Here is a 27,273-nt window from a genome sequence, read left to right as displayed (position 1 = left end):
CCAGTTCTTCTCTCTAACTCTGCGTGTGTTCAGTGGTGCTTGTATGTGTTCTTACCTTTTTGCAGTGGGTAACGTGGACCCAGGTTGCTCTTTCTGCTATTCTAATGGCAAAGGCAGTGACCAATATAACCTGATAGGGCCCTTCCCAACAGGCCTGCTTCCAGTCTTTCTTCTTTAGGGACTGGATGCTCACCAGTCACCCGGTTAGATAGAGTGGGTCACCTTCTCCTTTAGTTCACCTGTGGGGCACAAAACCTCTGACATACCGGTGTGGTTAATAACTACCTTCTCACGTTGTACCCCATTTCTTCCTGCTCTCCTGTGTGTTTTCCTTAACCCCTCTCTAATCATACCGTTCACATCAGTATTCTCTTTCTATACTTTTTTTTAAAAGTATTTTGTCCTCTCCTTCATATATTATTTAATCCTACCACTAGCCTCTCCCCCCCTCTTGACACATGGTTCTGCTCATGTGTCAATATTACCACCTACCTAAACAATCACTTAGGTAATATTGGTAATTTATCATCCAATTGCCATCCCTTATTTATTTTTGAGACTGTCCCTTGCTTCTTTATTGCTCCTCCCACTTCCTTTGTCTTTTATGGCGGCTAAATTCGACTTTCATTCAGTTTAGAATCAATAGTAATCCAATCAATCAATCTCATATCTTGTAAAAACACTCATGTTTAGTTCAAACTCTGTTCTACCCCGGCTCTCCCGGGCTTGACCTGAAGACTGATGGTTGGACATGACAGGTCCATACTTACATCTTTCAAACCCAACACAAACCCCCCTTCATGCTGTAATCAATCAAGAAGATAGCAAAGGAGAGACAGGTTTTAGCCTGAACTCTGCTTAACCCTGGCCGCTTTTTCCTCTCTGTTTGAGGAGAGAAGCAAAAGGCTCCCTTCTGCTTTCATTCACTGATAACGTAGGACAGCCATAGGACTTAAGTAAGAGAGCAATTCGACCCTAAGTCTTCTGCTCAGCAACAAAGAATTAAAAAAACTCTATGTTCGTGATTAACCCAGTTATAGCTAATAGCCCACTAATAAAACTCCCTCATCACCATCTTTAAATCACGACCAATGTCATATATCCCTCTTTACTCTCTACCATTTGGGTAAAATCCCTGTTATATGTAGGAAAAGCTAAGACTGTTTGGGAAGGGAGCAACTTTTTTCTCTTCATAAATTGTTCTTCCTCCTCAGAGTTCCAAATGATTTTACCATGTGCTGCCATTGCCTTCCCATAGATAAGATCACTTAATTTACCAGTATGCAGTACATAATGGAGTACCCAAGCTCTACAGTATTTCTGCATTTATTTCTTAACTCCTCCTTCTTCATAATTTCTGGACAGCTAGTCCCTATCTTAAATTATCCTGTCCAGCTTCCTATTATTACTATCTTCCTGATCTTATTACTAAATCAATGAGCTAGGCAATAGCTGTTTCGCATTAGATTGTGCCTTCCTCTGATTACTGCAGCTCATTGCATTAATTTAGTTTCAAATACCAACTTGTTGTTTATTAAAGCATAATAAAAATGAAATGTAAATGACAACATTTGATAATATCTCAACTTACTTCTATCCCGTAAAAGTAATCCAAGATTAGTACAATTGACTAGCAACAGGTATCCCTCATTCAGGGAAAGCTCTCTCCCTCTTCTGTTATTTTAATGTTTCAAATCCTATTATTACCAAATTATAATCTTCTTCACACTTTTCACAGCACTATAAATTACCCTCAATTTTATAAAATAAACCATCCCAAAGTCCTCCTCTCATGCCCCCAGAACCACCAGTGTGGACCAGAAAGTCAAAACAGAGCCCAGAGGCCATTGAAATCACCCAACAAACCGTTCTATCCCACAGCATAGTAAACACCAAGTCCTCATGACATCCACTCCCACAAGAAATCATGCACACTCCAAACTCAGTCAAAAACCGAAAAACTCCATAAAATTCACTGTGTGTGCTCCTTTAAGACCCATCACCTATGAACTGTTTAAAAACCCCTAAATTCAACATAACAACCCCCTTTATAAACATCATACTAGGTGTAGCTCAGCTGGTAGAGCACGGCGCTTGTAACGCCAAGGTAGTGGGTTCGATCCCCGGGACCACCCATACACAAAAAAAAAATTATGCACGCATGACTGTAAGTCGCTTTGGATAAAAGCGTCTGCTAAATGGCATATTATTATTATTATTATTATTTATAGCCAGGCCCCACTTAATTTGGTAGCTCCCTTTTACGACCTAAATACTGCCTAACTTCACTACTGCTCCCCCTAGCCCTCGGCAACATTCCAATGAGATAAACTAATCTCTTTCTCCTGGTTATACATTTTGTCAACCTTCAATTACCATCAATAATCTAAAGATGGTAAGTACACACAAAACATGATACAGATATCCCCAGTCCTAACTCATCAATAATCGTTTGTATCAATCTAATTCCTCATAACTAATCTCACAATTATTATTGAACCCCTCAATCTGCTCCATTTGATCTCATCTCAAATGATCCATTATCAATTATTTTATCAACCCCTTACGAAAATCTGTCTCCCCTTCTATTGTTCCTTTCGCCCCTGTAAATGTCATATCTCATTCATTAGCCAAAACAATCACATACTCCGTGTAAGTAAGACATTATATTTTATCCCAGGCATCCCCTTAACATAATGCTATAGGAGACTTCCATCAATCCTGGAAGACACTATATAATACCACGTTTCATTAAGTTCACTATACCTTCTAATATAACCCTATAACCCCTTTCTATTAATTTAATCATCGCAACCTGTTACATTGATGTTTTTAAAATATAAACCTATTGTTTAATAACTTCATACTTATAACCAATGTTTATTCAATCCATCATCCTAATAGTAAAAACAATATCCCATTGTTCACGTAACGAAACTTATTTTCATACACCACTGGTGTTACCCAACCTATACAATAAAGTAATAACCATTAGACTTCGTCAAATAAATGCTTTTCATTCAACCATTCCACCTTTTGCTCGATACCGTCAAGCAAGTACAACCCTTTTACCCGGGAACTAGAACCATAAATTATTTTCCTTTGTCCTCAACTTAAATAATTTTCACAGCTCTATCGCCATTTCAGTTCGCTATTCAATTTCTTTAACTGTTCTCTCTGATTAGGCCCTAATTAATAAAACAAATACTTGCTATCGTTGATAAGCATACATTTAATTATATTCCTATCATTTAAACTATGTACTGGCCTAGCCAGTCTCCAGACCTGAACCCAATAGAAAATCTTTGGAGGGAGCTGAAAGTCCGTATTGCCCAGCGACAGCCCCGAAACCTGAAGGATCTGGAGAAGGTCTGTATGGAGGAGTGGGCCAAAATCCCTGCTGCAGTGTGTGCAAACCTGGTCAAGACCTACAGGAAACATATGATCTATGTAATTGCATACAAAGGTTTCTGTACCAAATATTAAGTTCTGCTTTTCTGATGTATCAAATACTTATGTCATGCAATAAAATGCAAATTAATTACTTAAAAATCATACAATGTGATTTTCTGGATTTTTGTTTTAGATTCCGTCTCTAACAGTTGAAGTGTACCTATGATAAAAATTACAGACCTCTACATGCTTTGTAAGTAGGAAAACCTGCAAAATCGGCAGTGTATCAAATACTTGTTCTCCCCACTGTATGGGTTAATCCGTTTCTTGATATGCCGCACATGTCAGGTGGACGGATGATTTTGGCAAAGGATAAATGCTCACTAACAGGGAAGTAAACAAATTTGTGCACATTTGAGAGAAATAAGCTTTTTGTGCATATGGAACATTTCTGGGATATTTTATTTCAGCTCATGAAACATCGGACCAACACTTTACATGTTGCGTTTATATTTTTGTTAAGTATAAATATGTATATTTGCTCAAACAACGACTTGACAATGCCAGCTGGTGGCATTGAGAGATGGCATTTCAAATGTATGATGACTAATTTCAGAGAACAGGAATTATGTATTTATTTGCTTCATGTCAAATCTCTGAATTACTACAAAACATGAATAATGAAGAGGAACAGAAAAACAATGTACTGTACTGATTGAAATGTGCATACAAGTGCATCTGTGCATAAACACACACACACAAACAAATATGCCATCTATATTTACATTATTCATTATAGGACACTGTCAACATGGTATGAACATGCCTGTCCTGGACTCTTGTCAGCTATCCCCCCCCCCCCCCCCCCCCCCCCCCTTCAAATGACAAGGCAAAAGGAGAGAAGGAGACAAAAGGAAACACTACAGGTGGAGATGCCTGTGCTTGTCTGAAGTGTGTGTATTCCTTTCCTGAAATTATCATCAGAAAATCTGGTGAGCTTTGGGAAGGACAATATCTAATGTGTGAGTGAAGGTACATGGCAGATCTGGTAAATTACGTATCCTTCTAGAACGTTTTCTTATTTCTTCTGCTCAGAAGATGGTGAGAAAGTGGTAAATCCAGTAGAACACCACATTCCCATGTCATTCATACTAACACAGGTGCATGTTGACATGTGTCTGGATGGATACATTTCTAAAGCAGATTTTCTATACTTCAGAAGCTTCCGTTTGTTATACACCAGAACAGGGGTTCCCAAAAGTTTTTGCTTCGTGACCCACCAGTTAAGGTGTCTGTTGAGTCGTGACCTACCATAAGGTCTAAGCGATGAAAAAACATACTCAGATCAAAGAATAAGTACAAAATGTATTAATAAAACCCTCTTTTCCAAAACATTTAACTGGGCACAGACGTCAATTCAACATCTATTCCACTTTGGTTCAACGTAATTTTATTGAAATGGCGTGGAAACAACGTTGATTCAACCAGTGTGTGCCCAGTGAGTTGTGACCAATTTAAAGAAATGTACTGTATAATAATGAAATAATTTGTAACAACGTACCAAATAATTGCATCCTGCAACCCACTTGGACTCCTGCTGTGACCTACAAGTGGGAACCACTGCACCAGAAGACTCTCTTTCGTAAATGTTGTATAAAATAAACACAGTACCATACATCAGCGGTATCTTTTATCAGAGACTTTATAATCATGTTTAAATGAAAACAGACTTATAACGCAGAAGGTTGTTGTGATGATAGCTGTCAGGTTGGAAAGACTCAGACCAGTGGTTCTAATGTGAAGCAGGCAGAAAAAATTGAACCACCATCATCATCATCAGTTGAACAATGGAAATCACTGTCCAAATCCCTTCAACTAATTAACTTCAGAGAGTGGAATTCAATCAAACCTGTCATTACGCAGTGTCTTGGTTGACAAACTACTGCCCCCACACACATGCAGAACACTTCTCATTCTGAAAATGGGAAGCATCTGCTTGGGGAGTCTATCTGGTATTAGTCACAGATTCCCATGGAAGAGGAGCTACAGTGCCGTGTAAATAGGCTACTGCAATCAGGGTTCAATTGAACTGAGATCTTACTTAGTGTTAAATATCCCTTTCAGGAAAGAAAAATCTAAAGCTGACATATCACACAAAATTGTATCTGTATTAAATTATTCCTCTATTCAAAAAGAACAAAATAAAAAGTTATCTAATGTATCACTGGCTCCTTGGGGTATTTCATAACAAATTACTTGTCAAGAAACTATTTGTAGTTTGATTTTAGGAAACAATATTCTGATGCAAGGATGCCATCTAGTGGTCATGATGCACAATAACATTATGTAATCCTGCTGTCAGGTTCCATGATAGAGGAAGTGTCAGTATAAAATGTTTTGCTGCCTTCGTACTTCAGTGTGACTGTGACCCTTACTTTATCATTCATATCATCTCATTAAAATCTGTCATCCTAACATTGTTTCTCTCCAACCATTACAGTGTTTCAACTCTCTAAACTCAAACTGTGCCATTATTGAAATTATTCTTTCAGTATGTGTTTATTTCCATATTGAATTGATAAAGAAATAGAGAGACATGCACTTTGGTCAAACTAACCCTTCTGTTCGAGGTAGCATATAAAAATGCAATTACTCTCACTTCCCATTCAAAGGTGTGCATGGATAGAAGCGTTCCTTATTATGATGCTTGGAGTAGAAAACAGAGTGGGATAGACCCTAGATAGACAGAATGCACTAGACCAGAGAAACAAGGATATTATTCCTGGGTTAGATCCCAGATCAGATGGATGAGCATGAATCTCCTCAAGCATGGGCCAGTCAGGGGCGACACAGAGGGTTCAAACAAAATATATCATTCAACCCCAAACCACCTGGGAAACCATTGGCACAGACACCCAGGGAGAATAAACCGCACATTTAGAGTCTTGTATGTGTTCATTTTCCGGGGTTGGAAAGGGAGCACCCATGCGTTGTGTCTCTGAAGGGGTTGTCACATGCTGAGACGTGTCCTCTCTACTGAATGACTGTCAATCCCCATCCTCAAAGTCCCCCTTGGTCCCCCCAATCCCCATTAGTCTGAACAACAGAGCTCAGTCCAGCTCAAACTGTATAGTGCAAAGGGAAGGACAGAGTATACATGCCTCTGATCTCTTCACAACAGTATGGAACTTGTTCACCTCATTTAGTCCTATGAGGGCGTAAGGCTAGTTCTTCTTCTTTTTTCAAAATGTCAACCAATTGTACCATAGATAGGAATTCAGCATCTCTTTGCTCTATTTCTTCAACAAAAGGACTCAGTGGCGACTCGTCAGATAAGATTTGAGGCACAAAACGCACATATATCCCTTAAATTTATCTCAACCTTGAGTTTACAATCAAGAGTACACAACTGAAGATAAATTATGATTAAGTTAATAGAAATGACAGCTTTGCTCCGTTTGAATGACAATCCCTCTAGAGTGAAACAAGCAAGGTCGATTTTCAAGGGGAGGCGTGTAATGTGGTTGTCTAAAATCTTATCCGATGGGACACATCGGGCGAGGGCTTCTTTGGCAACTCAGAAAGAGCATGAATCTTGAACGAGAGGAGAAACAACAGGTTAACAAAACAGGGGATTTAATTGTGAGTCAAACACTGGAAGCGGTTCTTGAAATAGAGGAGGCCGTTTTTGGTGTGTGTGGCATCCGAGGAGGCTGGTGGGTAGCGGAACTTGGCATACGTCTTGTCACTCTCTGATTGGCTGACCCAGGGAAGCTTGATCTTGGTGGCGTGGTTGACGATGACATTATCACAGGATCCCACGTGAAGTGAGCCAAGGCCATCAATGAAAAACTCTGTGACAAGAACCAAGGAGTCAGAGCAAAAGGAACGAGGTTAGTTTTTATGCTAAGGGAACTTCAAGTATCATACAATTTATATGTACAAATGCAACTAACAAACATTTGAGAATAAGCTATTCCTGTCCCTTCTTGAGCTTTTTGATACATGTTAATTAATTACTATTCAGACTGGTTTTGAAGAACTGTTACCTATATCACTTTCTTCCAAATGTAGATGGTGCAGCTCGGGGGTTAAATTGTGAATTCGGACATGGAGGAGCCCTATTTGGAGGGTTAGGTTCAGGGTTGAGCCAGGGTTAAACACAAGGTTATGGTTATGCCAAGATTAGGGTTTAGGGTTAGAGTTATGCCAAGATTAGGGTTAGGGTTATGGCTAGGGTTAGGGTTGAATCGGGGTGTGGACATGAAGCTAGGGTTAGGCTTAGGGACATGGCTAGGGTTGGGTATAGGGTTGAACCAGGATGTGGACACAAAGCTATGGTTAGGGTTAGTACTTTTATCCTACTTTCTATCCTACTCCTCTTTGGACCCATAAGGTGCAGGAGCCCGGCTCTGGGTAGCACCCAGGTGGGCCACTGGTACAGCTGATGTTATGGACAGGTACACTCTGTGTGGTGGTGGGATTTGGGTCTGTACTCACCCAGGTGGGCCACTCTGGCCAGACGTGGGTCAAAGCCCACTTGCTGGACCTTGTCTGTGCGGGCCAGGAAGAAGTTGATGACCCCGTCAGTGACCACGCAGTTTGGGAAGCCCTGGATGATGTGGTGGAAGCCCCTCCGCATGTGCAGACAGTCCCCCTCCTCCTCCCCTGGCTCAATGGAGATGGTCTGCCTGTAGGTGGCAGTGTAGCCTGTGGCCTCCCGCACTGCACCACCCACCTAAATTAAACACCCACACGCAGAGTCAGTGCATAAAACACAGATAGTGCATATAAACGATGCATTAACTGATTCTGACACACACATACACACAAAGCACATTCAGTGCATTCAGAAAGTATTCTGACCCCTTGACTTTTTCCAGATTTTGTTACGTTACAGCCTTATTCTAAAATTCATAAAATTGATTTTTTCCCCTCATCAATGACATTCCCCTCACTCAATACCCCATAATGACAAAGCAAAAACAGGTTTTTAGAAATTTTGGCTAATTTATTACAAATAAGAACAAAAATATCACATTTACATCAGCATTCAGACCCTTTACTCAGTACTTTGGTGAAGCACCTTTGGCAGTGATTACAGCCTTGAGTCTTCTTGGGTATGACGCTACAAGCTTGGCACACCTGTATTTGGGGAGTTTCTCCTATTCTTCTCTGCAGATCCTCTCAGCCTCTATCAGGTTGGATGGGGAGAATCACTGCGCAGCTATTTTCAGGTCTCTCCAGAGATGTTCGATCGGGTTAATGTCCGGGCTCTGGCTGGGCCACTGAAGGACATTCAGAGACTTGTCCCGAAGCCACGGCTGCTGTGTGCTTAGGGTCGTTGTCCTGTTGGAAGGTGAACCTTCGCCCCAGTCTGAGGTCCTGAGCGCTCTGGAGCAGGTTTTCATCAAGGATCTCTCTCTGTACTTTGCTCCGTTCATCTTTCCCTCTATCCTGACTAGTCTCCCAGTTCCTGCCGCTGAAAAACATCCCCACAGCATGATGCTGCCACCACCATGCTTCACCGTAGGGATGGTACAAGGTTTCCTCCAGACATGACGCTTTCAGGTCAAAGAGTTCAATCTTGGTTTCATCAGACCAGAGAATCTTGTTTGTCATGGTCTGAGAGTCCTTTGGGTGCCTTTTGGAAAACTCCAAGCGGGCTGTCATGTGCCTTTTACTGAGGAGTGGCTTCTGTCTGGCCACTCTACCATAAATGCCTGATTGGTGGAGTGCTGCAGAGATGGTCGTCCTTCTGGAAAGTTTTTTATTTTTAATAAATTTGCTAACATTTCTAAAAACCTGTTTTCGCTTTGTCATTATGGGGTATTTTGATGAGTTATTTAATCTATTTTAGAATAAGGCTGTAACGTAACAAAATATGGAAAAAGTCAAGGGGACTGAATATTTTCCCGAATGCACTGTATACTGTGTACAAAACAAACATTAGTGGTACTTCCAATTGTCTGACTGAAGTTGATATTGAGTGCATGCTGTAGTGATTTGATATATGAATTCAGAAGGAAACCGATGGAAACAGTTGGATCCTTGATCACTTCTTCTTTCCAAAGGACACAATAAACAAAATAGGAACCAGAAAAACGAGAAGTATCTCTGTCCCATGTTTGTCTGTCTGTGCCTCTGGGGTCCGAAGAAAGAAGGGATTCAAAGTGTCCACCAGAACAGCTGCTGACATGTGTAACCCATAGACTCCCCTCTCAAGAGTTGGAGTCCCAGTCTATGGTACACAAGAGGTCTATTCTATTCCCCCAGCACACAGTAAGTCTCTGTGTGGGATTCAGGCTCTAGCCAAAACACCCTTCACCCTCAAACAGACACAAACAGATCATTCATTACAAGCCTTATGTGTGGGTGTCAGCTTTTGTGGCTTTTGTGCTAGGATTGTGTGCATGTGTGTGTGTGACGTGTGTGTGTGCATGCATGCGTGCCTGCATGTGTGCGTGTTTGTGTGAGTGTGCACGCGCGCATTAGTAATATTGCTGTGGTGTGCATGTGCTACAGAGCAAGAATATGCCTGTACACATCAGTGAAGAAGAGAGGATGAGAGAGAGGAAGAGTGTGTTGAGAGATTGCTTGCATCCGTGTTTGAGTTTGTTTTCTTCTGTAAGTAGAGAACAAGGCCAGGATTCAATCTTATCACGCTTTTAGACAATGCAGCTTTTAAAGGCAATGTTACCGCATTCGTGAGATGATAGACTGGATGTGGCTAGCTAGGTCATCCACATCAACAGAGTGGAATGCCTCCTCCTCATTTGTCATCTTCAGAAGACAGCTAACATAGTTTATTTCAATACTCTTTTCATTGAAATCATGATAAGTTGTGTCTGTCTGGCAAAATGACTGGAATGTTGATTGTGTTTCCTCATGCTACCCAAGATAGAATGTGGTGAATCTGCAGAGTAAATCCCAGTGAGTAACCAATGTGTTCAGAGTCCAGAGAATGCTTCTGAACTGGCTTTGACTGTTGCACAGAAAGTGGACCATTGTTGAATTATTGGCACTAACACTCAAAGTATTTCAACAATTTCAAATAGTATTTGAACCCAGGTCTACAATACAGTATGACACGGCCTGTGCCCCCTCACCAGGTCCAGGGTGGTCCTCTCCAGGACGTCAACCAGTTTCTCCAGCTTGGTGTTGGCCGTGAAGATGAAGTCATCGTCCACCCACAGCACATACTTGGTAGTCACCTGGGAAACGGCTAGGTTCCTTCCTGCAAACCAGCCCTAGTTGTTGTGACACAGAGAACATGATGTGAGAAAGAGGAAGCAGAAACAGTGACAGGACAACCAAGGAAATCACAGACAGGACTTTTTTTCAAGAACGTTTCTTCAAAACTTTTTCACTAAAGGGCATCTGTCAAGTATCATTTAAGCAAACAATGTTAGTGTTAGACACATTTTTGACTTGACAGGTACAGTTGAAGTCGGAAGTTTACATACACTTAGGTTGGAGTCATTAAAACTCATTTTTCAACCACTCCACAAATTTCTTGTTAACAAACTATAGTTTTGGCAAGTCGGTTAGGACATCCATTTTTCCAACAATTGTTTACAGACAGATTATTTCACTTATAATTCACTGTATCACAATTCCAGTGGGTCAGAAGTTTACATACACTAAGTTGACTGTGCCTTTAAACAGCTTGGAAAATTCCAGAAAATGATGTCATGACTTTAGAAGCTTCTGATAGGCTAATTGACATCATTTGAGTCAATTGGAGGTGTACCTGTGGATGTATTTCAAGGCCTACCTTCAAACTCAGTGCCTCTTTGCTTGACATCATGGGAAAATCAAAAGAAATCAGCCAAGACCTCAGAAAAAAATGGTAGACCTCCACAAGTCTGGTTCATCCTTGGGAGCAATTTCCAAATGCCTGAAGGTACCACGTTCATCTGTACAAACAATAGTATGCAAGCAGGGGCGGTGTGTTCAATAGGGCGATATGGGCGACGCACTGCCAAACGGGAAAAGGAAGGGATTTTTTTTCTAATCAATTATATCACGGCAACAGTAGTTATCAGTGTTCTAATCTGATCTGACTGCCACTAAATGTCCAATCAGGCTAAAGTCGTGCTTCAAATGGCCCCCCCCCCTTTTGGGGCGATTTCAGTCAGGTTGAAAATCGCCCAGAAGTCTGTCATAGACTCCCATGTAAAATCTATTTTTTTCAAATTTCAGAGCTTTCAATACAATCTCTATGGGTTTCTGAGGGCTTGCACTTACGCGCTTTCGTCATACGTAACGTAACCATGAACGTAACTAAGAAAATAGCGGGTAGCAGCGTCTCTGTTGCGACCTGCAGTGTGGCGTTATCTTATGTTTTTAATTTGTACACTTAGTGGCGTTATTTTATGTTTTTAATTTGTACACTTAGTTTACAAACATTCTGCCAACCATGGATTTCCAGTGGTGGGTTTTGGACTGATCTTGTTGATCGTGTACATACCCGCTACGAACGGACTAAATAATGAAAACGCTGCTGGCAGCGGAATCCAATACAGCAGAACAAACTTCCCTTACCCACCACCTTGCTGATTAATGCCCAGTCACTGAGGGGGAAAGCGGATGAGTTGTCAGCGAATCTGCGCTTCCAACACGAATATCGGGAGGCCTGTTTGCTGGCATTTACTGAGACTTGGCTGGATGACAGAGTCCCGGACAGAGAAGTGGAGCCGGCCGGCTTCACCCTGGTCAGAGCGGACCGCGATCTGACAGTCACAGGGAAAATCGATCCTGGTAAGAGAGCGACTCTGTACCCCCGACATTGAACTGCTTTCTGTGTCACTGCGACCTTACTATCTGCCCCGTGAGTTCCCCCAATTGTTTGTTACCGTTGTGTACATTCAACCAAAAGCTAATATAACAAAGGCATCAGAGATTATTTATAATCTGTCACAGAAACTGGAATCCACCTCCCCAGATCAGTCAATAAATGCTTCTGGTATTGACTTATATGCTGCCCCTGTCTTCATGTTGTTGCTGGACATATCTTTTTTAAAATGTGTGTAGGTCACCTAAATCATCAGAAAAATTGCCCCCCCTGAGAATTTTTTCAGGAGCCGCCACTGTATGCAAGTATAAACACCATGGGACCACGCAGCCGTCATACTGCTCAGGAAGGAGACACGTTCTGTCTCCTAGAGATGAACGTACTTTGGTGTGAAAAGTGCAAATCAATCCCAGAACAACAGCAAAGGACCTTGTGAAGATGCTGGAGGAAACAGGTACAAAAGTATCTATATCCACAGTAAAACGAGTCCTATATCGACATAACCTGAAAGGCCGCTCAGCAAGGAAGAAGCTACTGCTCCAAAACCGCCATAAAAAAGACAGATTACAGTTTGCAACTGCACATGGGGACAAAGATCGTACTTTTTTGAGAAATGTTCTCTGGTCTGATGAAACCAAAATAGAACTGTTTGGCCATAATGACCATCATTATGTTTGGAGGAAAAAGGGGAGACTTGCATGCCGAAGAACACCATCTCAACCGTGAAGCACGGGGGTGGCAGCATCATGCTGTGGGGGTGTTTTGCTGCAGGAGGGACTGGTGCACTTCACAAAATAGATGGCATCATGAGGAAGGAAAATTATGTGGATATATTGAAGCAACATCTCAAGACATCAGTCAGGAAGTTAAAGCTTGGTCGCAAATGGGTCTTCCATATGGACAATGACCCCAAGCATACTTCCAAAGTTGTGGCAAAATGGCTTAAGGACAACAAAGTCAAGGTATTGGAGTGGCCATCACAAAGCCCTGACCTCAATCCTATAGAAAATATGTGGGCAGAACTGAAAAAATGAGTGTGAGTAAGGAGGCCTACAAACCTGACTCAGTTACACCAGCTCTGTCAGGAGGAATGGGCCAACATTCACCCAACTTACTGTGGGAAGCTTGTGGAAGGCTACCCGAAACATTTGACCCAAGTTAAACTATTTAAAGGCAATGCTACCAAATACTAGTTGAGTGTATGTAAACTTCTGACCCACTGGGAATGTGATGAAAGAAATAAAAGCTGAAATAAATCAATCTCTCTACTATTATTCAGACATTTCACATTCTTAAAATGAAGTGGTGATCCTAACTGACCTAAAACAGGGAATTTTTACTAGGATTAAATGTCAGGAATTGTGAAAAACTGAGTTTAAATGTATTTGGCTAAGGTGTATGTAAACTTCCAACTTCAACTGTACACGTACACTGTATCCCATCCCTTCCAATTTGTATAAGGCCATAAGTAAACAGGAAAATGCTCATCCAGATGCAGCGCTCCTAGTGGCCGGGGACTTTAATGCAGGGAAACTTAAATCCTTTCTACCTCATTTCTACCAGCATGTTAAATGTGCAACCAGAGGGAAAAAAAAACTCTAGACCACCTTTACTCCACACACAGAGACGCATACAAAGCTCTCCCTCGCCCTGCATTTGGCAAACCTGACCATAACTCTATCCTCCTGATTCCTGCTTATAAGCAAAAACTAAAGCAGGAAGCACCAGTGACTCTGTTAATAAAAAAGTGGTCAGATGATGCAGATGCTAAGCTACAGGACTGTTTTGCTAGCACAGACTGGAATATGTTCCGGGATTCTTCAGATAGCATTGAGGAGTACACCACATCAGTCACTGGCTTCATCAATAAGTTTACAGTGACCGTACGTACCCCAATCAGAAGCCATGGATTACAGGCAACATCCGCACTGAGCTAAAGGGTAGAGCTGCCGCTTTCAAGGAGCGGGACTCTAACCCGGACGCTTATAAGAAATCCCGCTATGCCCTCCGACGAACCATCAAACAGGCAAAGAGTCAATACCGGACTAAGATTGGATCGTACTACACCGGCTCTGACACTCGTCGGATGTGGCAGGGCTTGAAAACTATTACAGACTACAAAAGGAAGCACTGCCGCGAGCAGACCCAGTGACACAAGCCTACCAGATGAGCTAAATCACTTATATGCTCGCTTCGAGGCAAGCAACACTGAAGCATGCATGAGAGCATGACTATGTGATCACGCTCTCCGTAGCCGATGTGAGTAAGATTTTTAAGCAGGGCAACATTCATAAGGCCGCAGGGCCAGACGGATTACCATGACGTGTACTTGGAGCATGTGCTGACCAACTGGCAAGTGTCTTCACTGACATTTTCAACATGTCCCTGACTGAGTCTGTAACACCAACATGTTTCAAGCAGACCACCATAGTCCCTGTGCCCAAGGACACTAAGGTAACCTGCCTAAATGACTACCAACCCGTAGCACTCACGTCTGTAGCCATGAAGTGCTTTGAAAGGCTGGTCATAGCTCACATCAACACCATTATCCCAGAAACCCTAGACCCACTCCAATTTGCATACCGCCCCAACAGATCCACAGATGATGCAATCTCTATTGCACTCCACACTGCCCTTTCCCACCTGGACAAGAGGAACACCTACGTGGGAATGCTGTTCATTGACTACAGCTCAGCATTCAACACCATAGTGCCCTCAAAGCTCAACACTAAGCTAAGGATCCTGGGACTAAACACCTCCCTCTGCAACTGGATCCTGGACTTCCTGACGGGCCGCCCCCAGGTAAGTAACAACACATCTGCCACGCTGATCCTCAACACGGGGGCCCCTCAGGGGTGCGTGCTCAGTCCCCTCCTGTACTCCCTGTTCACCCATGACTGCATGGCCAGAAACGACTCCAACACCATCATTAAGTTTGCTGACAACACAACAGTGGTAGGCCTGATCACCGACAATGATGAGACAGCCTATAGGGAGGAGGTTCGAGACCTGGCCGTGTGGTGCGAGGAGAACAACCTCTCCCTCAACGTGATCAAGACAAAGGAGATGATTGTGGACTACAGGAAAAAAAAGAGGACTGAGCAGGCCCCCATTCTCATCGACGGGGCTGTAGTGGAACAGGTTGAGAGCTTCAAGTTCCTTGGTGTCCACATTACCAACGAACTATCATGGTCCAAACACACCAAGACAGTCGTGAAGAGGGCACAACAAAGCCTATTCCCCCTCAGGAGCCTGAAAAGATTTGGCATGGGTCCTCAGATCCTCAAAATGTTCTACAGCTGCACCATCGAGAGCATCCTGACTGGTTGCATCACCGCCTGGTATGGCAACTGCTCGGCCTCCGACCACAAGGCACTACAGAGGGTAGTGCGTATGGCCCAGTACATCACTGGGGCCAAGCTTCCTGCCATCCAGGACCTCTATACCAGGATGTGTCAGAGGAAGGCCCTAAAAATTGTCAAAGACTCCAGCCACCCTAGTCATAGACTGTTCTCTCTGCTACCGCACGGCAAGCGGTACCGGAGCGCCAAGTTTAGGTCCAAAAGGCTTATCAACAGCTTCTACCCCCAAGCCATAAGACTCCTGAACAGCTAATCATTGCTACCCGGACTATTTGCACTGCCCCCCCACCCCCACCCCCACCCCCCTCTTTTACGCTGCTGCTACTCTGTCTATTATTTATGCATAGTCACTTTAACTCTACCCACATGTACATATTACCTCAATTACCTCGACTAGCCGGTGCCCCCACACATTGACTCTGCACCGGTACCCCCCTGTATATAGCCTCCCTACTGTTATTTGATTTTACTGCTGCTCTTTAGTTATTTGCTTTAATTTTTTTTACTTAACACTTATATATATTTTTTAATGCATTGTTGGTTAAGGGCTTGTAAGTAAGCATTTCACTGTAATGTCTAAACCTGTTGTATTCGGCGCATGTGGCAAATACAAATTTATTTTATTTGATGTACTTGCAAATATGTAAAAAAAAATATATACCTTTCCAAATGGCATGATATAATGTTCGATGTAGGGGCCAGAGACTGTCTTAGGGTTTTCACTGTCATCAGCTATTACTATGGTGACAGTGGAATAGTATTGTCGCACACTGTCGATGAGATCTTGGAGCTTGTCATAGCGCAGGAACGTTTTGGTTGCTATGGTAACAAGGGCACTGATGTTGTATTCTAGAAGGGAAACAGAGAGAGACAAAAGTTAGGGTATTTGACATTACATACGTTGATCTCAGATGCAATTATTATTTGTTATTTTTTAGTGTTGTGCTGTTCTGACAGATACAGTCGGCCGTTGTATTTGTCGACATACCCCCTTTGGGTCCCGTGTTGTAGAGTTTCGGAGTTACACCATGACGGACCTTGATAGTAAACATGGCTTGGTGACCCTCTGTCTCAAACTGCACTGAAAGACACAGCAAGAGTATTTCCAACCTCATTACCACAAATATATTACAGATGTTATTTGGCATAGGACTTTGATAATGGACAAAACCCAGAAAGAAGTAGCACACAACAGAAAGACAGGTGTGTCTGGCCTCACCAGTGTCTGCTGTACTAGGGTGGAACAGTGTGTTGGTGTAGGTGACAAACTGTAGCTGCCGGTTCAGGTTGGACAGCAGGCTGCTGGTCAGGGTCATGTGCATCTCCCCGTCACCTTTGACCTTTACCCCCTCAACCTCCGCTGCCACGTTTAACGTTCCCAGGGTGGAGGTAAAGTTGACCTGAGAAAGAAAACAATGAAGAGGGAACAAAGAAGATAAGGAATAAGGAAAGATGGCGTTTTTTTACTTGACAAGGACCAGACAGATGGAATAGTACTGGAAATAATAACTCAAACCAAATGTTATTGGTCTACTTACTGTGTACAGCTGTCTGGGATGGTCTTGTACTGCAAGTCCTGAAAACATGACATCAATTTACTGGCATATCTGATGCAGGTGTTGGATGTTTATCCAATCCAAATTCACCACATCAATTGCCAGCTAGAGTAAACACAATTTCTCTGTTGTGCAACAAAACACAATTCTCTGCTCTAAAACAGCCATATAGTGCTGCAGGTTTCATGGTAGTAATAGTGGTAATGGTAGAGATAATAGTTGTCAGTGGTTGCAATAATAGTACTAATAGTAATAATACTGTTAGATTGTTGGAACACTTATTGTCTGTCACTTTAAAAGACAATGAGTTTTATCTCCCTGTAAAAATACCCTGATGAAGATTGTTTGAGACCGAAACGTTGGTGAATAAGATCAGCATCAAGATTACCAGTGTGCTGGAGTTTTTCTTATTTTTAACATTGTTGTAATAGGACAGTCTCCCTGGATTGGTAACTTGATCAAATTACACTTCTCTTTCTATCATTCACCTATTTGGCCAGGTTTCTTGATGAAGGTCTGTCAAGGCGTCAGTGTAATGCGGTAGGACGAAGTCAGGTGCAGGACACAGAGCTAATCGAAAAATGTACTTTACTCGTAGGTATCTAAATGAACATACCTCCACGCAGGGAGGAACAAACCCGCTCACATACGACAACCAAAACATGAACAAACACGCACAACACACAGTGTGAGCCAGAGGGTTATATAGGGAAGACATAATTACATGATGGGAAACAGGTGAGACCAATACAGACAAAACAAGTAGAACATAGAAACATGGATCGGTAGCAGCTAGTACTCCGGTGACGACGAACGCCGAAGCCTGCCCGAGCAAGGAGGAGGGGCAGCCTCGGCTGAATTCGTGACAAGGTCGGCTGACCGAAATACATTTGCATCTGACTGGAAGCGTGCAGAGACTTTTTCCTGTTTCTCCAGTTTTGCCTTTTGGCTCCAGCACCTTCATTAATCAGGTCTGGGTGTGCAGTAGATTTAGCCTGTTATCGCTAGGTTTCCATTACAAATTAGGTTTTAAATACATAATTTAACACCTACTGTATTACCTTATAGCCTTATTCTAAAATGGATTAAATATTTTTTTCCCCTCATCAATCTACACACAATACCCCATAACACCAAATGTATTAGGGGGTAGGGAGAGTGTGTATAGTGGATAGGGAGAGGAGATGGATCACCATCACATCCTAGCACCATACTGCAGGTGAGGTGAGAGTTTTTCTTGCTCCAAGTCCTCTACCTCACAGGGTAGAACTTAGCGAGAGGGGGCTGAGTGGGGATGCCCAACCTGCCTTTAGTGTGGTCAATAGGAAGAAATCAATATAGGGAAAAGGCCATTCAAAGAGGGTCAGCACTAAGCAACTACTCAGCACTCATAAATCACACGATGCCCTGCCCTGGTGACCTGCAGGAGTTCAACCCACTGTATAGAACCTAATGCTTGTGTCCAAAGCAACTCCCGTTTCCATAAGGGATGGACATTTTAATCAAGACTATTATAGGTTTTAGTGGGCCTCCCGAGTGGCGCAGCAGTCTAATTTTTTATTTATTTAACTAGGCAAGTCAGTTAAGAACAAATTCTTATTTACAATGACGGCCTACAACGGCCAAACCTGGACCAATTGTGCGCCGCCCTATGGGACTCCCAATCACGTCCGGTTGTGATACAGCCTGGAATTGAACCAGGGGGTCTGTAGTGATGCCTCAAGCACTGAGATGCAGTGCCTTAGACCGCTGCGCCACTCAGGAGCCCTAAGGCACTGCATCGCAATGCTAGAGGCGTCACTACAGACCCGGGTTTGATCCCGGGCTGTATCACAACCGGCCGTGATCGGGAGTCCCATAGGGCGGCACACAATTGTTCCAGTGTCATCCGGGTTAGGGGAGGGTTTGGCCAGGGGGGCTTTACTTGGCTCATTGCGTTCTAGTGACTCTTTGTGGTGGGCCGGGCGCCTGCAGGCTGACCTCGGTCATCAGATGAACAGTGTTTCCCACGACACATTGGTGCGGCTGGCTTCCGGGTTAAGCGGGCGGGTGTTAAGAAGCGCGGTTTGGCGGGTCATGTTTCGGAGGATGCATGACTCGACCTTCTCCTCCCGAGCCCATTGGGGAATTGCAGCAATGAGACAAGATCGAAAAAGGGGGTAAAATACAAAGGTTTTAGTGCCCTAAAGGTTCATGCATGTCACTTGGATTGGGTACTAATTCTTTCTCTAACATTTTTCAAACATGCATCTATATTAGATAGCCCGCTTCAAATAAACTTACTGATACATTCGGAAAGTATTCAGACCCCTTGACTTTTGCCACGTTTTGTTAAGTTACAGGCTTATTCTAAAATTGATTAAATTAAAATTTTCCCTGATAAATCTACACACAATACCCCATAATGACTAAGCAGAAACAGGTTTTTAGAAATGTTTGCTCATTTATTAACAATAAAAAACAGAAATACCTTATTTACATAAGTATTCAGACCCTTCGCTATGAGACTCGAAATTGAGCTCAGGTGTATCCTGTTTCCATTGATCATCCTTGAGATGTTTCTACAACTTCATTGAATTAACCACAGGTGTATTCCAATCGATTGGACATGATTTGGAAAGGCACACACCTGTCTATATAAGGTCCCACAGTCGACACTGCATGTCAGAGAAAAAACAAAGCCATGAGGTCGAAGGAATTGTCCGTAGAGCTCCGAGACAGGATTGTGTCGAGGCACAGATCTGGGGAAGTGTACCAAAACATTTCTGCAGCATTGAAGGTTCCCAAGAACAGAGTGGCCATCATTCTTAAATGGAAGAAGTTTGGAACCACCAAGACTCTTCCTAGAGCTGGCCGCCCGGCCAAACTAAGCAATCAGGGGAGAAGGGCCTTGGTCAGGGAGGTGACCAAGAACCCGATGGTCACTCTGACAGAGCTCCAGAGTTCCTCTGTGGAGATGGGAGAACCTTCCAGAAGGACAACCATCTCTGCAGCACTCCACCAATCAGGCCTTTTATGGTAGAGTGGCCAGACGGAAGCCACTAAAGACTCTCAGACCGTGAGAAACAAGATTCTCTGGTCAGATGAAACCAAGATTGAACTCTTTGGCCTGAATGCCAAGTGTCACGTCTGGAGGAAATCTGGCACCATCCCTACGTTGAAGCATGGTGGTGGCATCATCATGCTGTGGGGATGTTTTTCACCGGCAGGCACTGGGAGACTAGTCAGGCTTGATGGAAAGATGAGCGGAGCAAAGTACAGAGAGATCCTTGATGAAAACCTGCTCCAGAGCGCTCAGGACCACAGACTGGGGCAAAGGTTAACCTTCCAACAGGACACCGTCCCTAAGCACACAGCCAAGACAACGCATGAGTGGCTTCGGGACATGTCTCTGAATGTCCTTGAGTGGCCCAGCCAGAGCCCGGACTTGAACCCGATCTAACATCTCTGGACAGACCTGATAATAGCTGTGCAGTGACGCTCCCCATCCAACCTGACAGAGCTTGAGAGGATCTGCAGAGAAGAATGGGAGAAACTCCTCAAATACAGGTGTGCCAAGCTTGTAGCGTCATACCCAAGAAGACTCAAGGCTGTAATCGCTGCCAAAGTTGCTACAACAAAGTACTGAGTAAAGGGTCTGAATATGTCAATGTGATTTCAGTTTTTTATTTTTATAAATTTGCAAACATTTCCAAAAACCTGTTTTCACTTTGTAATAATGGGGTATTGTGTGTAGATTGATGAGGATGTTTTATTTATTTAATCCATTTTAGAATAAGGCTGTAACGTAACAAAATGTGGAAAGATTCAAGGGGTCTGAATATTTTCCGAATGCACTGTATGTCAAGGTCAAATTAAGCTAATCCCTGTTATTGGTCAGACCTGGGATGAGGATGGTTTTGAGCGGCCGTACTTCCACCCCCTGTGTTGGGTACTGCAGAGGATTGTTGGCCTCGGCCACGATGAGCATATCTGCAGGAGTCTGAGATCTGTAGGGGACAGATACACACCAGTTTAATAATCAGCACTCAAAGCTATTACAGCTAGACTAAAGCCTCATGAACCCTATTAGACTATTTGTTTCAAAGATGGGGTAATGTTGAGCATAACCCAATGACATCATCTCCTTCAAAAGACCTACAGCAAGTTTAACCTAAACCTAAGAATTTCAAAGCTTGGGATTTAATCACATGAAAGGACAGACACAGCAACTTCCCCTAGGGTAAGGAATACCTACGATGATATATGGGAAGTCCTTCCCTTTCAGTTCTGTGCTTTGCTCTCACCTCATCTGGAAGCCCTGGTACTCCTTGGCCCTCCGTTTCTTCATCTCTTCCAGCTCAGAGGCCTCAAAGGCAGTGTGCAGGGGGTGGGCCGACACCCGGGGGAACAGCAGCTGGGCAAAGGGCAGGTTCATGCCCCCACTCTCACCCTCACACACACACCCGTTACGTGCCAACAGACTGGAGACAGACGAAAGGGACGATAGGACTTCATCAATCAAATGACAATGAAACATGATTTCCACCAAATCATCCGTTTATTGAGTCAGAATATTTCAGATTTAAAAAAAGGAATAATTTCAAAGGCCTTATATCAAATACTGACCCTGCAACACTCTCCTTCACGCGATAGGGGATGTTGGCAGATCTGTGGTCTAGTTCTGGGAACCTCTCTACTGCAGGCCCTGGTCTCTGCCAGACATCCACAGTGGTGTAGGCCCGGGTGGGCCAGGAATGGAGGAGGGCCACCACCAACACCACCGACGCCACAATGGCCAACAACACAGTCTTCCTTAAGGAACGCATCCTAAAAACTGTCACAGCACACAAGGACAAACAGGAGACGTTCTGCGGTCACCACCTGCTTGGGCGGCGAAGCAAAAGTCCAACAGTATGTGATTATATCTGAGGTGACAAGATTAGCCTAAGTGCTAGATGAATTGAATGCTGCCATGATTCGGTTATCTTCAGCTACAGTAAATGGCAGCTTACAGTATCACATGACATCTGATTTAACACTTTCTAAACAATTTTGTATTTGTTATGCAACAGGAAAAAAAACTGTCTGGCATCCATTACAGTAAAAGAGAGCTGGTATCATACCCTACTGCCTGTATCCACTCAGAGAGAAGACGTCTCCTGTCGGCCATTGCATCCCCCAAAATCCCATTATGAACAGCTAAGGACTTTCCCCATCTGTAAACAATAACACATACGTTATGTTTATTCAGTAGGATACCTGAAGTAACTTCTAATTTCCAAGGGCACGGTATTAATGGACCAGTGAAAAATATTAATATCGGTGAAAATAAAAACAATAGATCTAGAGGGGAGGAAACTGCGACATGCAGGTACAGCAAAGGAAATGATGTTTAGCAGATATGATGGCCTTTCATGGTGGAGCTGTTAACTGAATGGTAGTGATGATGGTTGTGTTAACACCAGAGAAATGCTGAGCAACGCCGAGGGGGAAAGAAGGCTCTATTTAAGTACGACAATAAGAGCCAAGGGAGATAACAAACTTGTCTGGTTGGTGATCTTTTTCATGATAATTCCCAGAGTGCTAAGATAATCAAACCATTTTATTGACTCAGTTTTAAAGCAGACACGCAAGATCGCTCAGGGTTGTACTAAGTTCGCTAGACTAAAACCTTCCTTTGGAATATGCATCTGCTGTAGCGACATTCCACTTCTGACACCAATGCAGTGAATTCAGGGGTCTCTATGACTATCATTGAAGCAGAATTCATAGTTCACAGCTGTAGAGCCACACCCACAATACTTCACCGACTGATTATGACATTTGGCTGCGTTTACACAGGCAGCCCAATTCAGATCTTTTGCAAATTAGGCTGTGTTTACACAGGCAGCCCAATTCTGAGCTTTTTGCCACTAATTGGTCTTTTGACCAATCAGATCAAATTATTTTGCCAATAATTGGGCAAAAGATCAGAATTGGACTGCCGGTTTAAACGCAGCCTTATTTGCATATCTAATACCTATCTGATCTTTTACCTAATGTGTAAACAGAAGAAGAAAAAAAACACATGGAGTTGGATCTTTTGACATCCGATTTATACCACCTCCAATTGGCTGCTTTTACACAGGCAGCCCAATTCTGATAATTCTTTCACTAATTGGTCTTTTGACCAATCACATCAGCTCTGAAAAAGATCTGATGTGTTTGGTTAAAAGACCAATTAGTGGAAAAAAGGTCAGAATTGGGCTGCCTGTGTAAATGCAGGTATGTAAATCTGAATCCTGATACAAACCCAATCCTCCAAATGCGACCTCTGTCTGGACGCTCAGATCAGATTTGTGTTTTTATTTTGCACCCTGCCGTTTTTATGATAACCACCCTTAAATTGAAAGGAACAGTGACAGGAAATAAGCATTGTATCTGTGTACTATTTCAGAGGCTACATCAGTGCAAATCTGATATGGGTCACATGTAAAGCTGAGTGTGGACAGTCAGAAAAAAAGAATGGATATAGAAAGAAAATCAGATTTGGGTTCTTAGGTTGTCTGTGTAAACACAGCCATACAAACCTCATTTAATTGGCTCATATGAGGCTCGGAAGTCATAATCGTCTGTCAGACTGTCATGTCTGTGGCGGTGAAATATGTTACCAAGACTTCCAGTATTTTCAATAATGAGATATGCACCTTGACTATGACATGAATACCTTCATGGGATTACTACAACTCTTTTATGTACTTTATCACAACCAAATACAAAATAGTTTCAAATCGTGTTCAGAAAACATAATGTTGCTCTCATGTGGAATGTCATTCATTGAGCATTACATACTTACACAGTGTACCTTTAAACAATAGTACAACCTTGCACCGTTCACATTCAAACATAGGACATGCAAATATTCCTACTTTGTGGTACCTTGACCCATCTTACTTATATGCATAAGGGCTGTAAAGTAAGTAGCCTGACCCCATGCATTAGGCTTAGGCATGTATTTTTCTTACTTGACAGAAATGTATCACATAGTACAATCCCCCCAAAAATATATAGTCTATCAAATTAAAAACAGCTCATTAAGCCTTGAACTTCATAGACAAGTGCATCCAATCATGAGAAAATGTATTTAAGGTGGCCAATTGCAAGTTGTTGTTCTCTTTGACTCTCCTCTGAAGAGTGGCAACATGGGGGCCTCAAAACAACTCTCAAATGACCTGAAAATAAAGATTGTTCAACATTATGGTTTAGGGGAAGGCTACAAAAAGGCTACAAAAAGCTATCGCAGAGATGTAAGCTGTCAGTGTCCACTGTGAGGAACATAGTAAGGAAATGGAAGACCACAGGCACAGTTCTTGTTAAGGCCAGAAGTGGCAGGCCAAGTAAAATATCGGAGAGGCAAAGGCGAAGGATGGTGAGAACGGTCAAAAACAGCCCACAGACAACCTCCAAAGACCTACAACATAATCTTGCTGCAGATGGTGTCACTGTGCATCGTTCAACAGTTCAGCGCACTTTGCACAAGGAGAAGCTGTACGGGAGAGTGATGCGGAAGAAGCCTTTTCTGCACACACGCCACAAACGGAGTCGCTTGAGGTATGCAAACGCACATTTGGACAAGCCAGCTTCATTTTGGAATAAGGTGCTGTGGACTGATGAAACAAAGATTTAGTTATTTGGTCATAACAAGGGGTGTTATGCATGGCGGCAAAAGAACACAGCGTTCCAAGAAAAACACTTGCTACCCACAGTAAAATTTGGTGGGGGTTCCATCATGCTGTGGGGCTGTGTGGCCAGTGCCGGTACTAGGAATCTTGTTAAAGTTGAGGGTCGCATAGATTCCACTCAATATCAGCAGATTCTTGGGAATAATGTTGAAGAATCAGTCACAAAGTTGAAGTTACGCCGGGGCTGGATATTTCAACAAGACAACGACCCAAAACACTGCTCAAAATCTACCCGGGCATTTATGCAAAGGATCAAGTACAATGTTCTGGAATGGCCATCCCAGTCCCCAGACCTGAATATCATTGAGAATCTGTGGGATGATTTGAAGCGGGCTGTCCATGCTCGGCAACCATCAAACCTAACTGAGCTGGAGATGTTTTGTAAGGAGGAATGGTCCAAAATACCTTCATCCAGAATCCAGACGCTCATTAGAGGCTATAGGAAGTGTCTAGAGGCTGTTATTTTAGCAAAAGGAGGCTCTACTAAATATTGATGTGATTTTTCTGTTGGGGTGCCCAAATGTATGCACCTGTCTAATTTCGTTTTGATGCATAATGCACATTTTCTGTTAATCCAATAAACCTAATTTCACTACTGAAATATTACTGTGTCCATCAGTTATTTGATAGATCAAAATGAAATTGCTGATCCAAACACCCAATTATTTATAAATGGAAATCATGGAAATTGTCAGGGGTGCCCAAACTTTTTCATACGACTGTAAGTCATATATTAGTCCAAGATTTTTACTTTATGAAAGCCACAACAATGTTTCGACATGGTGACCAATGATGTCATATACAGTAGCCAGCCACCCACTGGTCATTTATTTCTCTGGTCATTATCACAGAGCACACTGATTTCCCTTCTGATTAATTTGGTTGTAGTGTATGTAGGAGGCAGGGAGAGTGTGTGTAGGGGGTAGGGAGAGCATGTATAGTGGGTAGGGAGAGTGTGTATAGGGGATAGGGAGAGTGTGTGTACGGGGTATGGAGAGTGTGTGTAGGGGGTAGGGAGAGTGTGTAAAGGGGGTAGGGAGAGTGTGTAAAGGGGGTAGGGAGAATGTGTATAGGGAGTAGGGAGAGTGTGTATAGGGAGTAGGGAGAGGAGATGGATCACCATCACATCCTAGCACCATACTGCAGGTGAGGTGAGGGTTTTTCTTGCTCCAAGTCCTCTACCTCACACGGTAGAACTTAGCGAGAGGGGGCTGAGTGGGGATGCCCAACCTACCTTTAGTGTGGTCAATAGGAAGAAATCAATATAGGGAAAAGGCCATTCAAAGAGAGTCAGCACTAAGTATAGTATTCAGACCCCTCTTTGTGAGACACGGTGTGGGTGAACGGATTATCTCCGCATGTGTAGTTCCCACCGTAAAGCATGGAGCAGGAGGTGTTATGGTGTGGGGATGCTTTGCTGGTGACACTATCTGTGATTTATTTAGAATTCAAGGCTCACTTAACCAGCATGGCTATCACAGCATTCTGCAGCAAAACGCCATCTCATCTGGTTTGGGCTTAGTGGGACTATCATTTGTTTTTCAACAGGACAATGACCCAACACACCTCCAGGCTGTGTAAGGGCTATTTTACCAAGAAGGAGAGTGATGGAGTGCTGCATTAGATGACCTGGCCTCCGCAATCCCCCGACCTCATCCCAATTGAGATGGTTTGGGATGAGTCGGATGGCAGAGTGAAGTAAAAGCAACCAACAAGTGCTCAGCATATGTGGGAACTCCTTCAAGACTGTTGGAAAAGCATTCCAGGTGAATTTGGTTGAGAGAATGCCAAGAGTGTGCAAAGCTGTCATAAAGGCAAAGGGTGGCTATTTGAAGAATCTCAAATATAACATATATTTATATTTGTTTAACACTTTTTTGGTTACTACATGATTCCATATGTGTTATTTCATAGTTTTGATGTCTTCATTATTATTCTACAATGTAGAAAATAGTTGAACTTGAACCTGATTGAGCATCTCTGGAGAAACCTGAAAATAGCTGTGCAGCGATGCTCCCCATCCAACCTGACAGAGCTTGAGAGGATCTGCAGAGAAGAAATTCCCCAAATACAGGTGTGCTAAGCTTGTAGCGTCATACCCAAGAAGACTCAAGGCTCTAGTCGCTGCTAAAGGTGCTTCAACAAAGTACTGAGTAAAGGGTCTGAATACTTATGTAAATGTTATATTTTCAAAGATTTCTTAAAACCTGTTTTTGCTTTGTCATTATGGGGTATTGTGTGTAGATTGATGAGGGGGGGGGGGGACTAATTAATCAATTTTAGAGTAAGGCTGTAATGTAACAAAATGTGGAAAAAGTTAAAGGGTCTGCATACTTTCCGAATGCATTGTACATCAAATTATCAATGCTTTTCACCATGAATGCAATAGCAACCCCTGTGGTGTAAGATAGCAGTGTGTTTTGCATTTAGGCCGACTCAGAGGTGGAGTGGTTGGTCTGCTT

The 27,273-nt window shown here is 42.9% G+C and overlaps 1 protein-coding gene across 1 annotated transcript; it reads right to left on the bottom strand.

The window, feature by feature from the left end:
• Positions 1-6,427: 6,427 nt before the first annotated feature.
• On the bottom strand, positions 6,428-21,916 carry LOC311133672 (beta-1,4 N-acetylgalactosaminyltransferase 1-like; the record flags this gene model as incomplete). Its single annotated transcript, XM_084167205.1, has 10 exons — positions 6,428-7,247; positions 7,894-8,131; positions 10,503-10,643; positions 16,214-16,401; positions 16,541-16,633; positions 16,772-16,952; positions 17,091-17,128; positions 20,991-21,097; positions 21,395-21,571; positions 21,717-21,916. 10 exons carry the CDS (start codon positions 21,914-21,916, stop codon positions 7,030-7,032), a joined length of 1,581 nt encoding a protein of 526 aa, XP_084023331.1. The 3' UTR covers positions 6,428-7,029.
• Between the last annotated feature and the right edge of the window lie 5,357 nt (positions 21,917-27,273).

This window comes from Coregonus lavaretus (assembly GCF_964263955.1).
Source record: "Coregonus lavaretus genome assembly, chromosome: 8".
Lineage (NCBI taxonomy): Eukaryota > Metazoa > Chordata > Actinopteri > Salmoniformes > Salmonidae > Coregonus > Coregonus lavaretus.
The sequence above is the reverse complement of the archived record's forward strand: the minus strand, read 5'-3'. Positions and strand labels throughout refer to the sequence as shown.